This window comes from Clavelina lepadiformis, chromosome 1 (genome assembly GCF_947623445.1).
Source record: "Clavelina lepadiformis chromosome 1, kaClaLepa1.1, whole genome shotgun sequence".
NCBI classification, from domain to species: domain Eukaryota; kingdom Metazoa; phylum Chordata; class Ascidiacea; order Aplousobranchia; family Clavelinidae; genus Clavelina; species Clavelina lepadiformis.
The window spans coordinates 18,603,561-18,619,929 of record NC_135240.1 but is presented as its reverse complement, the minus strand read 5'-3'; the positions used below and the strand labels follow the sequence as shown (position 1 = coordinate 18,619,929).

The window sequence follows — 16,369 nt, the reverse complement described above, 5'->3', positions numbered from 1 at the left end:
TTAACTTTGTTTCGAGACCCCAAAATTTGGGGTCGCAACCCACAGTTTGGGAAACTCTGATGTAGGGAACCAATTCCCCTTAATTGCTACTGCTTAAGCATAAACTAAGCTTGTGGACGATATTCGAATAGTAGAAAAAGGTAATTAAATTGCTTGCCTTCTTTAGATTGTCACCATTTGTGGTCCACATACAGTAGATTAAAGATGTGCTTAGTCTGACACGAATTTTTGTTATGCACAAAATCAATTGTTTTTGTTCTTCTCACAGATTTGAATCGTGCAGATATAGATTTGATCCTAGGATTGGAAAATGGTCGCAATTTCAAAAACTGGTTTTGACCGGGCCCAATTTTTAAAAATAGTTAAACTGGTTTTACGCCAAATATTTTACCGTAAATAAACCTTTTGGTTTATGACAGACTTATGACAAACGGTATAGTTGTAAGCCTTTTTGGCTTTTTCACTTTTTCCCGTTCATTAGTGCATGCTAATAACAGCTAACTTAATTTTTTCTTCCCAACCACGCTTTTGAAAAAAATAAAACGATTGATTACTGGAAATGATAGCAAAACTTCAATGTAAAGAAAGCGAATTTAAAACTTCTAAAACTGTCGTCTGCAAAATCATGTATGAAGTAATTTTTCAACATGGACATAAAGCCGAAGCCATTTTGTATTTTTAGAACAGAATATACTATATGTAGCTAATATATTTTAAGAATAAGGAAAATGGTATTGGTATTTTGCTGTAAGTGGATCAATACCCCATCTATTTTCCCAACTTTTTCTTGGTTACTCACCTTTACCCAACATGTATCAGATTACACCATTGATTACATGTATAATAAGCAGGAGAAAGAGATAGATGTAAATCACTCGCTTAATGCATGTGATTATTGAGTACGTAAAGAGACTTAATACTAAATGAGTAACTACACAAGGAACAGTCACGCTTCCAGCTGTTTGTTGTATGGTACTGTGCTAACTAGCGTATTCTTGTTAGGGTTGATTGCTCTTAATTAATTATTATTGCTTGATCGATTGTTTGTTAGTCTGACTCTATTAATAGCTGATGTTGTCTGAACCGTGTTAACCAGATTTTAAAGTAAAAAAAAAAACAGGTTATAGCTTGGCACTCTGAAGGTTAATTTTATATTTTTCGACACGCGCTTTCGCAAGCTTTCACAGTACACCTGAAGAAGCAAGCTTATCTCGCGAAAGCTTGTGTCGAAAAATATAAAGTTAACCTTCAGATTGCCAAATTATATCCATTAATAGTGTGTTATTAACCCCTGATAGCCTAATTGAACATCACTGTACCTAAATCAAACTGTCAATGTTTTGAAAATTGGTGTATTATTGGTTCTCAAACGTAACAGTTACTGTTTTCAGAGCACGAATTAAAGCCGCATTCGGTAGACTGTTCGGTAGACCGGACTACTATTGCTAGACTACCTTATTGAGAACTAACGCATTGAGTGTTGTAGTACGAATATTTTCATACATTTTACATTGGCTTCAATAACTGTTTTTTTTGTATTTTTCGAGTCACATAGGGTGCTTATATCTATTTCGCTACTTTTTTCTTTCTTTACAGATTTTGTTTTTGCTGATATGAGTGACGATTGGCAGGCATACTGGGAGCATGAAGTTACTTTGTCTAGTAGCAATGATCATTTTCGTTTCAAACATTTTAATTTGCAGCAGTTTTATGGTCATTCAGCAGCTGTAAGGTTAGTAAAACAAAATAAATTTTAAATTATGTTTCCTGTTTACAATAAAAAAAACATGTATGGCATTGTTCAAAGGTTTGGATGAAAATATTTCACTTCTGTATTATAAGCTATTACATTGCTTTTTATTATGAAATATTGCATTTTGATACCTGTCAATACTGCATAGCAGAATATCTGTAACACGCCTACTTTCCAATCAGTACTTACAGTTGTGCAACTGGAAACTGATCCCTTTACATTGTGGTTTTCAATCCTTGAACTTGCAGTTGCCATTCATCATTTGCACAGTTTTTCTCTTCCATCACTTTTTCTTTTCTGCTTCCCATTACTTCATTACAGTATTTGGATTCGAGTAGAGCCCGGATCAATTACGAGCTGTGGCTATGACCATGTCTTTGTTTTGTCTTTCATATGATAGTAAAACAATAAATTACATTAACAGTTTTTGGGAACATTAGATAACCTATTGACAAAATGGAGAAAGATTAATTCATAATATTTTGATGGCTTACCAGTAAAACGACTTTCATCAGTTTTCAATTTCTTGACATATTAATTATCCTTCAAGGACGGAATAACATAACTTAGGCATTCATCTGCATGCAGTCACCACAACATGAAGAATACAGCAAAAAACTTATTTACTTACATTACTTTCCACAACTTTAATTACACAGGCCAACAAAAAAAATTTTTTTAAAAGCATGATATGTTAGATCGATTTTGGGGTATATCAGGGGCGCTGAGTCCGAAAATGTCATTACTTTTGTTGAATTGGCTCTAGTTTTTGAGATATTTCTTCTTCCTACATTTACCAGGAAAAGTTAGAAATGTATGTTAGTGAGTAACAAAGGTTAACAAAAACTGAAGCCATGTGAAGCAGCTATTTAGTTTTGCCCAAATGTTGAGTTGTCTGGCACAAATTTCTCGCTTGGGAGGTAAATAAGACCTTAGATTAGTTTATATCATCTCCCATCAAGCACTAACACAAGCCTTAACATCTACACACAGCATACATTCTTGATTTGGCAACAAAAATAACGTTTTACCGGGACAGAGAAGAAATGTTAATGCAATTTTTCTCTCAAGAAGATAATTTTGTATACTGTAAAAACATCGGAGGACTTCTTTCATCTATGGGTCTACTTGAATATAAACCAGAAGAATGGAGGTTATTCATTGACAGCTCCAAAAAAAGTTTGAAATGTGTGCTACTTCACAACGGAAACAAGTTTGACTGTGTTCCAATTGGCCACTCAGTCGTTTTAAAGGAACACTACCAACGTGTAAAGATAGTCTTGAAGAAACTTTCTTATACTGAGCATAACTGGGAGGTGTGCGTTGATTTGAAAATGGTCAACTTTCTCTTAGGACAACAAGGCGGCTACACCAAGTATCCCTGCTTTCTTTGTTACTGGGATAGTCGGGCCACTGATCAACACTGGATTAAAAAGGAGTGCCCATACGTGAACAGCTTGTGCACAGAGATAAAATCATTGTAAATGAACCTTTGCTCAGTCGTGATCTCATTATTTTACCCACATTGCACATCAAATTGGGTTTGATGAAACAATTTGTCAAGGCCTTAGAAAAAGATGGTGCTTGTTTTAATTACCTGTGCAAAGTATTTCCTGCTCTTAATATTGAAAAGCTGAAAGCAGGAATTTTTGATGGGCCACCAATACGAAATTAATTTAAGATCAAGTTTTTCCATCACATATGACTGAAGTTGAGAAGTCAGCCTGGCACTCTTTCGTTGCAGTTGTAAAAGCAAGCAACTATGTGGATCTCGTAGAAGTGAAGCTTACGAACTTTCAAGCTCTTGGATTAAGGATGAGCACAAAAGTTCACTATCTATTCAGTCACTTGGATCGCTTCCCTGAAAACCTCGGAAATATGAATGAGTGAGGAACAAGGTGAAAGATTTCACCAAGATATCAAATTAATGGATGAGAGATATCAACGTAGATGACTTACATGATGGCAGATTACCGCTGGTGCCTAATGCGAAGCTGTCCACAACAAGACTACAGGCGAAAGTCGTACAAGAGGACTTTCCTGCAGATGACTTTAAGCTAATTTGAGTAATTAACTAGAGTGCATCTAAGAACTTCACTAATGCACATCCTGAGATTGATATATTTCTTCGTAAAGTGTTTTGCTTTGAATACTCCGTGGTAAATGAAAAAAATTGATTGCTTGTTCATTTCGTCTGTTTTTACAAATTGTCGTCTTTCTTGTGTAGGCGTAGGCATACTTGGTTTGTTATTACCAAATTACTGCTATTTATTGTTCACTTCAAGCAAGTTTTAATGTGGTATTGGAAGCTTAGTCTCACAAATTGCAATATGTTAGGAGAATCTGATAAAAATACAAATAAATGGGGCATTTTTTGTGTTGAATATATGGAAACGAATAGATTTATGCAGCACTTCTTCATTTAGCTAATTTCATTGTGTCTTTAGCTTTTGCTCATTCTTGTGGTTTTAGTGCACATAGACTTACAACAACATTTAATATAGGCTGTTCCTTAAGATAAAATGCAACCTACCTTCAAATTTAAAAGGTACCAAAAATATCGAAATTCGCTAATATCTTAAAAACTAGAGCCAATTTGCAAAAACTAATGGCATTTTCGAGTTCAGCGCCCCTGATATACTCTAAAATCGTTCTTACTTTCCATGCCAAAATTTTTTTGTTGGCCAGTGTTATTATTCTACATTAATGTTAACTAAATTATACAGAGAATCCTTTTTTACAATCGAAATAGGTTTTAAAAATGTAAATGCCTGTAAGAACATGGTTTCACTTGCTTTTAGTTTTGTACCTTCCAATTTGGGTTTAGTCTTTTTGGGAAGCACTTCCGGCCAGCTCATCAAATGTTTGATCAAGAATACATTACGTAGATATACTAAATGTTTTATACCATAATATGTTAGCACTTTTTCATATGTAAGCTTTAACAGCCTAAATGTTGTTGCAATAATCTCAAACTTGTCTAGAAATTATGCTGTTTTAGGGGGGATAACTGTTTGTCCCTTTCAACAAAAGCTCAATTGTACTTATTTTTATTTTGTGTTATTCTGTGATAGTTTTATCAGTCTGTAACATGCCATATTCTAAAAATAATACTTTGAACGTCATTATATTATTTATTTTTCCCTATTACTTGTGCAGAGCGGTAGAGATACAATGCTAACTGTAACACCAGCGCAATAGCCTGACCTATCGGGCATTACTCATTACAGTAGGCACATTTTACAAATGCACAACACAAGTTGTTTGACTCTCAACGAAGCAGTGGAAGAATTAATTAATTAGAATTCTTAGCACACTATTCAGAATGTTGTAATTATGGAGCCCTTCGTGACAAGATGATTAGGGATAGGATTTTAGTAGGCATTTTAGACGCAATTTTATCTGAACGCTGGCAAATGCACTCAGATCTGACGTTAGAAAATGCAATTAAGATTATTCACAAGATTAAGAATATTTATTAACGTGATCAATCATCTAAAATCTATCATCATCCGTCACGGGATTTTAGAAGAGTTGTTGTCCAACAACGGCCACAGTATTCGTCATTCAAGTTTCGTGAGTTTCCATTAACGTACAAGTGTTGTCATTCAACCAGTAATCCTCACTATCCCCAGAGCAATGGAGAGGCTGAACGTGGCGTTTAAACAATCAAAAGTCTTCTAATGAAATCGAAAGATTCCTACCTGGCACTGCTGTCATACCGATCAACTCCACTGCAGTGCATAATTCTTGATCCTCCACCTCGTAATTGTTGATGGGAAGAAGACTGAAGACCACTCTATCTGTTTCACCAGCCGCACTTATTCCTGACCGGACATATCTCAACCAGTTTGTTCTCATAGATCACTCCATTAAGGTTCAACAAAAAAGACACTTTGAAAAGTGTAACCGTGTGCTTGATTTACCGTTTCTGTCACCGGGAACATTTGCATGGGTCACAGATAAAAAAGATATTGTTCCTAGGCCTCGTAAATTGTCATGTTCTAATGCGCCACGTTCCTATAATGTTACGTAATTGTAAACATTTGCAGCCAATACTGTTATCTCCCAGTAACAACGTAACTGATGACAAAGAGTACCGCACTCGATCAGGTCGCAAAATCATTGCTCCTGATCGTTTAAATTTAAAGTGCTGTGGTGACGTATTTTCCCTCCATTATTTGTTCTATTTCTTGAAACGGGGGATGTAAAGCTATATGTCTATGAAGTTGTGTGTATGATTTCTATGGGTACGAGGTTCGCCTATATATATATATATATATATATATATATATACGATACACGTGTTTAAATGGCAGAGAGTCCTTGAGCACTAATAAAGCTTCTTGTGTGTAATGCTTGTGTGCGACACGACAAACACTACACTTTCTTTGTGGGTCATTCCCATGTCTCAAAACCAATCCCAATAGCTTCATATAAGCTTTCATATTTATCTTTATTACTTTAGCTTGACTATCACCAAGTTTTAAGCATGAATTTTTTATTGTGTGTTGTTATTTTGGGTTAAGAAATCCAGTTGAAGTACGCTACATGTCGAAACATGGGCCATCGTAAATTGAAAATTATGTCTACAGTTGGCTTGAAAATGCCATGTATGGCGAAAGAATGAATTGAGTTACTATCAAAAAGTTTTTGCTTACACGGCAGTACCTTTGGTAGAAAAATTAGAGAGCATACTTTTTAACAGTCCTCAAATTTTTTGCCTTGTCCTTGATTTTATCACGCTTGATCATTTTCAACATTCATATCTTAGCCAATTGCGAAATGCACTCTTCATTTCTTTTACTGTTCAGACATCGGAGCTGCACTTTCTGCAATTCCCAGTTATTGAACACCATATTCTGTGTAGCACAACTTTCAAATAGACTCTTTAGTTGGGTGGGTATAATTTTTAGAAATACATCTACAATCCTACATGGTCATTAGGTCATTTCCAATGACAAACTTTGATCACTTTCTTGACATAGCAACACACACCTCTCGTGAGCCCATGACTTAGAACATGACTGTTTAGAATTCCTATTCAAACTTTGTATCCGATGCCATCACATCTTACTTACTAATCAAAACTAATCAATTTTGCTTACTTTTTAATAACTTGCTATAGCAGATAACAGAATTCAAAATCTGTTCGTTTTTCTTGTCTTAACGATTATTCCACAATTGCTGTATTATGGTACTGTGTAATGTCTTCATTTTTTTCATGTACTGAGCAGAGTTGGATCAATTGTAATTTGTAATTGAGCTGAATGTAATTAATTACATTTTTCATGTAATTGTAATTGTAATTGTAATTGAAGCATTTTTATTTTGTGTAATTGCAATTGTAATTGTAATTTGATAAAATTTTTGCCTAATTACAATTTCAATTACATTGTTATTGAGACCTGGTGTGCTGTATGTGTAACGTCCAAATTAGCATTGTTGTCTATTCCAATTATATGATTTAACTGATAATGATTTATATGATTTGGGTCGCCCAAAACTCCAAATAGCTTTGTCATTGTGTTTCTATCCTCGTGTTTCTTTGTCTTGAATTCCTTTCATTAGAGCCGATGAGCCATGCTTGCGTCCAATTTCGTTGTCTCATATCTAGTCGCGCATCAGCTTTAATCGCAGCCAATTTGGTACATGTATTGCAGTTGTTATTCAGCAAGTGGAAGAAGAGATGAGACGTGAACTTGCACGTTTGTCAAATGTTTACTTGACAATTGATCTCTGGACTAACCGCAACATGGCAAGTTTCTTGGGCATCACTATGCATTTTGTTGATGCAGAATGGAAGCTACGCAGCTTTGTCCTGGCAGTGGACTCATTTTTAGGACGGCATACAGCTGAAAACATTGCTGAGGCTTATGACAACGTAATAGAATAGTTTAGACTTACAACAAAAGTAAAAAAGGTTGTGTCAGACAATGCTTTCTCCATGATAAAAGCATTTCAGGTTTCCCTTCCTGATTTCACATAAAAACTGGTATATAACTGGCATAAAACTGGTGAAGAAATCAATGAGGACAATGAGAAACAGTTGACTCCTGATCCTGAACAAGAAATGATCGAGGAAAGTGCTCATTTACATGCTCTTCTCAATTACTTAACAGAAAGAGTAAGCTGTTTTGCTCATACACAACTACTTTGTATTAAGGATTGTCTGCAAAATTCGGAGTTTGCTAAGTCTGGGAAGCAGCTGGGAAAGGTGGCCAAAATTGTAAATTCAGTAAGAAAATCTGTAAATGCTACCTCTTATTTGCAACGTAAAAAAATAACTTTAAGAGCACAGAATGTGACAAGATGGAATTCGCAGCTTGTTATGTTGCAAAGTGTCTTAAAGGATCACGAAGAAGTTAACGCGGCTCTCACCTTGATCCAGTCACGGGAAAAAATAACAAATCAAGACTATTTGGCATTGAGTGAGCTCGTGAGTGTGCTACTGCCTTTCAAGGAAGCAATGCAGCAAGTTGAAGGAGAAAATATTGTAACATCCTCTTGCATTTGTCCGGTAGTGCTTGGCTTACTGAAAGCAATGGAACAACTAAAAAACTCAAATTTCCACTATTGCTAATCTAATCTTAATCTAATCTAACTAATCTTAAAGACTCTCTTTCTAAAAGATTGTTGCCATATATAAATTCTCCGGACAACAGACTTGCATCTCTTCTTGATCCACGATTTAAAAACAGCTGGATTGAAGATGACGTTGAAAAAGAAGAAGCAATACGTTTGCTAAAAACTCATGTGGCAAGGATTACGAAGAGAGTTGTAGCACAGAGGATGAAAACCCTGCAAAAAAGCCAAAGCTATTTAACTTCATGGCGGAAGGCTTAAAAAAGAAAAGACCAAGAAATTCAATAAGTGAAGTCGACAGCTATTTGGGGGTAGAAACCATGCATTTCGATGAAGACCCACTAATGTATTGGAAGAAGAAGTCAGAAGAACTTCCCACGCTTGCTACTTTAGCCAAGGATTATTTGGGACTAACAGCAACATCAGCCCCGTCAGAAAGAATATCTTCAATTGCGAGTAACGCAAGAAGAAATTTACTGGGGTCAGAAACTTTACGCACCCTAATGTTCATCAAATGCAATCCAACAGTTTTTGATAAAGTGAAAATGCGAACCAAAATTTTGCAATTTGTAGTTATCAGGAGCTTCTTTCCTTTTGCATTTATTTTAATTTTACACTCCTTATCGCTATCATCCTTATCGCTGTCGCCTTATCGCTATCAGCTTGGTGTATTCGTTTGATTACATTTCATTGCCTGTCTTGTAGCCTATTCGTTGTTAGTCGTTGCCAGTCGCTCAAACTTTTGGTTGTTAACAGTCACTTAAAAAAATTTTCTGTGTTTGTATTTTTCAGTACTCATGATTAGGAATAGTTAAAATATTCGAAAACATTCGAATTTTTTTTAATTAAAGGGTATTCTACGTATCATGAATGAAACATGAAAAGTTTGTGATTGTTGCTAATTACGTAATGTAATTGTAATTGTAATTTGATATTTTTAGCAAGGAGTAATTGTAATTGTAATGTAATTGTAACATGTAAGGGAGTAATTGTAATTGTAATTGAACTGAATTAATGTGATTGATCCAACTCTGGTACTGAGGAATGTTGTTTACCCAGCCTTAGCCTTTAACTTTAATTTTTGTTCCTTTCTAAGCTATTTCACTTTCGAACATCATTGTGTCACAGCACTGTGGTTGAAAACTTTTGCTATTGTTTTATTATGTATATTTAGGAATTTAGTTGATTGCGACTGTATATTGCAAGTTATATTTTATGTTTGTAAGGAACTACATTTGAATAACATAAGCTATACTGGAAGCAATATTTTTTATTTTTTCAGGAACATTTTTGTACCCGATTCCGAGCAGTGGTTTATGTCAAGTAGCAAAGATAAAACTGTTAAACTGTGGTCATTGTGTGATGTTACAAAACAAGAACTTCAGCCATTATTTGTGTATGATTCCCACAAAAAACCTCTTATTTATACCACACTTGTCGAGGCATATAGCAAGGTGGCTAGCTGTGATGGAACTCTTCATATATGGGACCCTTTCACAGGACAGCAAGTAATTCTAGGATTTTCTATTTGCGATAAAGGGTTGAATGCAGAAAGTTGGATTAATTTTATCCCAGGCTAGAAGTAATCCAGGATTAGCTACACCAAGATTATCCTTGGTTAGTTGATTATTGGTTAACAGAAACTGAATTTAAATCGAATGAACTGATCCTGAGTTAACTCACTAATCTCAGATTATTTTTTATGTTTAATAAACTGGATAGCAAGGTAATAAGGAGATAAGTGGTATGATAAAGCAATTTTACATTTGTGAGAAAGTTCCATTTTTTGAATATGTCGTCAAACGAAAATGTTTCTTACTGCTGGAATTTTTAAATTTCAGTGTTTTTGCAAAGCTACCACTGGGCTCCACTATATGAAGCATTGGTTACCAACTGCTGTCACATGGCACACAATTGTGTGGTGAAATATCATCAGCTATCATTTAGCATTGGCTAAACAATAGCGAAAAAATAACTTAGGTTGTATATGTTGGTAGATATAGCAGAAACAAAACTTGGTAAATGAATTAGCATGCCGTGAGAAAGGTAGGCTACTATTGACATAAACAACGATAAAATAACCCAAGCGTTTTTTTATTGAGTGCTGTTTGTCATTGATCAAAACAAGCAGTTTCAGTTCACATGTTTGATAAAAACATGACAAACAGAGTTCAGTTAACTGTCACTTTTACTAATAAAGGTAAAAGTAATAAAAAGTGCGTTTCTAAAAGTGAAAATATAATCTTTAGCTATTCTGTTCTAACCAATCTGACTTTGTTCAAGCAAGAAAATTACCTTAGCGATAATTGGCAGCAGCAGCAGAAAAAGTGCTTAATGCAATGTTAACCCAGATCTAATAAGTCAAATTCTGTGTATTATTATTATTATTATTGTATTAGCTTAATTCAACTTTCTGCATTCAGCCTTAAATGTTTTCGACACCTTTTTCATATAAATGTAAGTGGTTTAGTATTGTTTGTTGCCTTAGCAGACGGCTTGTTTTGTAAGTAACCGGTAGCCTTTTAATTTTTTTATGTGATCCCTGATTTTGCAAAACGTCTTTTATTTCTATTATTTAAATTTCATTTATATTTTTACCTATCCTTTTATGCATTTACCTTCCCACAGTTATTAATGATTTAATGCATAAAATTTTTATGTAACATCTGATGATAATTGCAAAAATATACAGTCGAATCCGCTTAATTCGGACACCGGATAACCCGGACAACCGCTTTATTTGGCCAAAATGCTCGAGAACGGAACAAAAGTAAAAATTGAACGTAAAAAACTCCCGTTAATTCGGACAATTCTCCGCTTAATTCGGACACAGGTTCGCAATTCCTATAGTTAGGTTATGACACAATAAACAGTGCTTCGTCCGTTTTAACACAAGATGCAATTGCATTATGAGTGATTATGGTGAAACAATGACAATCGATGCAGTAACAATCGACAATGAACTGATATAAGGCCGTGCCAGCTTCATAGTCGCTTTTACTTCGGTACAATTGCGTCCATCTTGTAAAGCAGAATGGTACAGAAAAGTTTTACAGAAAAAGTGAAATTGCTCACTAAAGTAAACGAAGAAAAAAATAAAGACACTTCCTTGACAGTTAGGCAGTTAGCTGGGTTGGTGGGGATATCAAAATACAGATAAACAGTATTTGTTGAATCGTTTGGTATCGAAATACTGTACAATACAACTAACCTGAAGGTATAACTCTTGTGCTTTTTGTGCGATCAGTGCCAATTACTGCAGCAAAGCGCAGCTGCAATTCATTTATTACGCAACACAACAGTATTTTAAATGCGTTGTCTGCCTTTACGCATGACCATGAAACGAACAATTAATTTTCCGCTTAATTCGGACAAAGCCGTTTCTCCGCTTAATTCGGCCAAAAGTGAGCGGAACCAAAGTGTCCGAATTAAGCGGAGTCGACTGTATTAGTTTTGTACATTCAGTCAGGATTGGACAGTCAGGCAATGTGTATAAGCCCATCTGTGAAAGCAATGCCTTTGGGTGTTCAAAGTTTAATATGTGTTTGGTTACTCTGCTCATTTGCATGAAATGATGTGAGATGTTGTAATTCGGATTTTAACTTCAATTCCTGTTTATTACATACTGCCATGTCATGTGTCAACTGATGGTTCGGTTACAATAGTTAATTGATCAATGCTGAATCTGACTCCATTGATATGCATGTTCATTAACTTCTGATAAGCTAGTTAAGCGTCACAGCATGTTAACCAAACTGACAGTGTTCTTGGATATAGTTGTATTAGTGATTCACAATGAAAAGACTACTGTTTTCAGAACTTATTGAAAAAGATGCTTTCAATATCACTTTAAACTTGACTGAACCTACAGAGACTGCATTGTGCAACGACAATAACTTTATATCATCATCAGATCTGCACAAGAATTCTGTAGGAATAAGGGCTAAATATAACAATTAGCAAAATCAAATGCCTGCACACACGAAGAGATTGAAAAAAGTGCAGATATTACACGCATTTCAATTGCGTTTACACAGCGAATGCATACAGATAAAGAGATAGTTATAGATGTTTTGTATGCATAAAATATACATAGTAACGGAATATGTACCAAACATTCGTAACAGCAGGTCCGTTGGGTAATTACGTAAGTTTCTTAATTGTAAATTAGGTGCAACACTATTTGAAAGTGAAAAATATTAAACTTTTGAACATTGGTATCTACAATTCCAGAAGTTTCTTTATACTCTAGTTGTCTATTAATCATTTGTGACAAGTGTGACCAAAAAAAAACTGTTCAACATGGGATTCCATCAACTTTCCTATGACATTTGCAGAAAATATTGATAAGCAATTACAATTGCAGTTAGACACACGTTTTACTATACCAAGTTAATGTTTGCAACATACGAATTCAATTGGTGTCCTAAAATGTTCCCGGAGTAAAAACATCTTTAATTGCCAAAAAGAACGGGAGCGTGAACGAAAAAACGAGCGCACTCTTTTCATTATAGAAAAACATAAGCATGAGTGAAACTCTTTTTACAAGTGCAGTTGCCCAGTTCTGCAGCTAATGTAAGATAACGAACATAATATCACGGCTATTGAATACAATTACCCTGTATATCAGTGGTTCCCAAACTTTATCTACTCACGTACCATTTTTTTGGTTCATGCAGCGTTCTCGTACCACCTACATTGTAGGTGGTCCGACAAAACTCCAGAATTCAAAAATAAAAAATGATAGGCAAAATGTTTACTAAAGGCTCGTGAATATTAAACAAAAATTAGTCGAACTTTTACCGCCCTCGCTACAGTGCTACAGCATAACTAAGGTATTACAAAAACTGACTTCAAGGATTTGTTACGTAGTAATTAATGACGTTCTGTTTCGTTACAAAGAAACCCTGTTTTACAATCCAATGCATCAATACCCTAAGGAATTAGTATTCAGTAGGGAATAAAGCATGAAATTTCACGCTCTACCTAATTTATGTGAATTAAAATAATGCCGACGACAATAAAAGATCTTTTGTGATCGTTTGGTGTGAACTTGATAAGTTGCTCGCGTACCACCTGGAAGACCTTCGTGTACCACTAGTGGTACGCGTACCATAGTTTGGGAACCACTGCTGTATATGATCTATTTACCTAATTTTCGAGTTTATTTCTATGCAGGAAAGCAAATATGGAAGTACAGAATTAAAAGCTAATGTGACCGCTATGGAAGCCAGTTCTTCGATGCCACATATAGTATTGACGGCCACAATAGATTCTATGCTTAAAGTAATTGATATAAGAAGTGATTGTGTAGCTCAGGAATATAAACCAACAGTTGGACCTTCTTCTGGAACGATCAGGTAACTATTCAAGTAACCAGGTAATCACTATATAAAGGCCTTAATCGTTGATAGACAACATTATGTTTGCATAAAAAGAGAAGAAAAACCAAATAAGGTTTAAACAGGAAAAGCATCATGTAGGCTAAGAATTTATAAGTATCACGTTAAGACTATCACTTTCCTAAGGTAATTAAACAGCCACCTCCCAACCACCTTTTTGCCTTTAATATTTTATTTATCCATGTTATTTCGCCTTGGGTAGTCATGAAATATTTTTTGTCAAAATCTCAACAATGTAAAAGGCAAGCATCACTTGGCAATGGGCTTTCCCGTAGAATTCTGTATTACTGTTACAAAGCATATTTTACAACTGTTTATTTGTCTTGAATAATTGCTTGTATTTATTCAATAGGTGTCTTTGTTCAAACAATAGCTGGGCTGCAGTTGGGTTTACTTCTGGTTTAATTTCTTTGGTTGATTTGCGTATGGGGTTGATGCTTCAGATGTGGCAAGGTCATGAAAGCGATGTAGTTGCCTCACATAGCATAACTGGTAGCAGTTTTGTGACTTCATCAGCTGATCAGACACTTATGGTAATAACATACTTAGCTCTTTATTTAGTTGTAATACGAGTTAAGAGTTTAATTTTATTAAGAATTTATAACATATACTGAAGTACATTTTGTCAAAATTTGGTATGACTACGGAGATTTCCCGGGCTTAATCAGGGTTACAAATTGAGGGCATGTACGAACAAATTAACTGTCACGTAGACAGGTCCACCAGGAAGTTAAACACCTGCTAAACACCAACAAATGAAGAGTCATATGGTTACATGATGACGTGAGTTTTCTGTCCAGAAAAGATAAAATATGCACTACCTCAGCAATTGTGAAAACTTCTTTCCAGCCATTCATAAATTTCATCATGTACATACATTCATGGTTCATTCTTGTCTTTCTTTGGAAACAGCAACAGCTTGGTACATTCGATCAACAAAAAAGTTGAGGAACATACATCTTCCACCGCTGGACTGTTTAAAAAATATGCACTTTTGGTTTAGAAGAAGGCAAGGAAAACTACGATACAAAAGTTACTTTGTCAGCTTCTGAAACAAAATTTCTAGCGATAAAAATGAGATTTGCACATTTGTTCAACAACCATATTTAATGTTGGAAAAATTAGTTGTATTGGATTTGCCATACAAAAGTTTATTTACCATAGCCTTTGTCAAATCCAATACTGAAAAAAAGCAAAAACAACGATGGCAGCTTTTTCACACAAGCACATTGGTACAAACTTCCCATCTAGACACCTGATTTGTTGTAATTTTGTAGTGATTTTCGATAAGAACAATGACTTGTTGTTTAGTGGCTAATACTCAGTGTCAAAAGATAGGCTTTTCAATGCAAAGTACATTAAATCAACAAGCAGTTACCTCTAAAATGTGACATTAATCTACTGACAAGATTGGCTTGCAACAAGATCTAAAGTGGAACCACCTATTTACATTATTATTTGAAACAGGCTAAGTGCACTGGGCTTCTTAAACTAATCACTGAAACTTAACAGCAAATTTTGAAAAAAAATTTCAAACACCAAGACAACAACAAACTAACTCATACCGACACCATATGTGCATTGAACCAAACCTATCCTTGTATTATTCAGTTTAACGCTTTGCATGTGACATTGTCATAAATAGTGTTGCTTACATATATATACATGCACACGTTGCTTACATATTATCACATAAATTTTCTGTACAGTGGGGTAACTAAAAATAGCTTCCTGTAGACTGACTGTGACTAAGTAATTGCCCTTAGGGTATGTGACTGTATACTATCGATTTTTGTTGATGTAAACTACCACAGAAGATTTTGACCATGCTATTAGAATATCGTAACAATTGCAAGAGAAGTATGTAAGTAAGTAAGTTAATCTTGAGAGAAAGAATCAAAATCATTTCTGTGCAAAAGAGGCAAAGAACTTGAATACTTAACAAATCATGAATATTGCTTAATGTTTATTATATTCCTATTTTAAATCCAATCAAAAGTGGATTGTTTTTCTTGATTAGTACTAAATTGACAATAGGGATAAAATTAGCCGCCCAAAACATTGGCTGCTTTTGCTTGGAAAAGGTTCAAAATGGAGTGACCATGTTTAATTGCAGTATTAATTCACAGTCGAGTATTATTTTTGTTACTAAACTTCACTCATATTTTTAAGATATCAGACTGCTATTAGGTTGAAACTATCCTTCAATTATTTTTCTATAGTTTCTGTGCAAATTTAAGAGTTCTTGGTATATATGTTGAAGTGAACTACATGTATTTCGGAATTTTACAGTATTATTTGATTTATTTTTTAGTATTGGAACAACCAGTCAACAGTGCCACTATTGATTTACAATGCTGTGCCCGATGTGGTACATACTGTTATGAGTTACAATAGCGAAATGATTTCAGGATCAAGTTCAGGCCGAATTTCAGTCCATTCTTTGCCTGCTGAAGGTTTTTGTGGAGGTAAAGCTAAGATATCATCGTTATGTAAACTGTTACTTAGTCATACAAAGTTTTATCTTAGTGACATTATTGAATTGGCCATATGCCCACTTGATATATAAAGTGTGTTATTAAACTAACAGTACCAAGAACAATTTGTCTGAAGCCTATCTGGGAGCTAA

General features: G+C 34.8%; 1 protein-coding gene across 4 annotated transcripts in view; it reads left to right on the top strand.

Annotated features, from left to right (window-relative positions):
- LOC143465550 (WD repeat-containing protein 81-like) overlaps positions 1-16,369 on the top strand; it is a 75,097-nt gene that overhangs the window by 52,676 nt on the left and 6,052 nt on the right. For 3 of the 4 annotated variants that reach the window (XM_076963914.1, XM_076963905.1, XM_076963932.1), the window contains 5 exons: positions 1,597-1,732; positions 9,621-9,846; positions 13,517-13,698; positions 14,093-14,273; positions 16,055-16,208. In XM_076963914.1, the coding sequence (XP_076820029.1) occupies positions 1,597-1,732; positions 9,621-9,846; positions 13,517-13,698; positions 14,093-14,273; positions 16,055-16,208 (879 nt within the window). Of the gene's footprint in view, positions 1-1,596; positions 1,733-9,620; positions 9,847-13,516; positions 13,699-14,092; positions 14,274-16,054; positions 16,209-16,369 lie in introns of those variants that run through there. The other variant, XM_076963923.1, reaches the window with a different exon arrangement.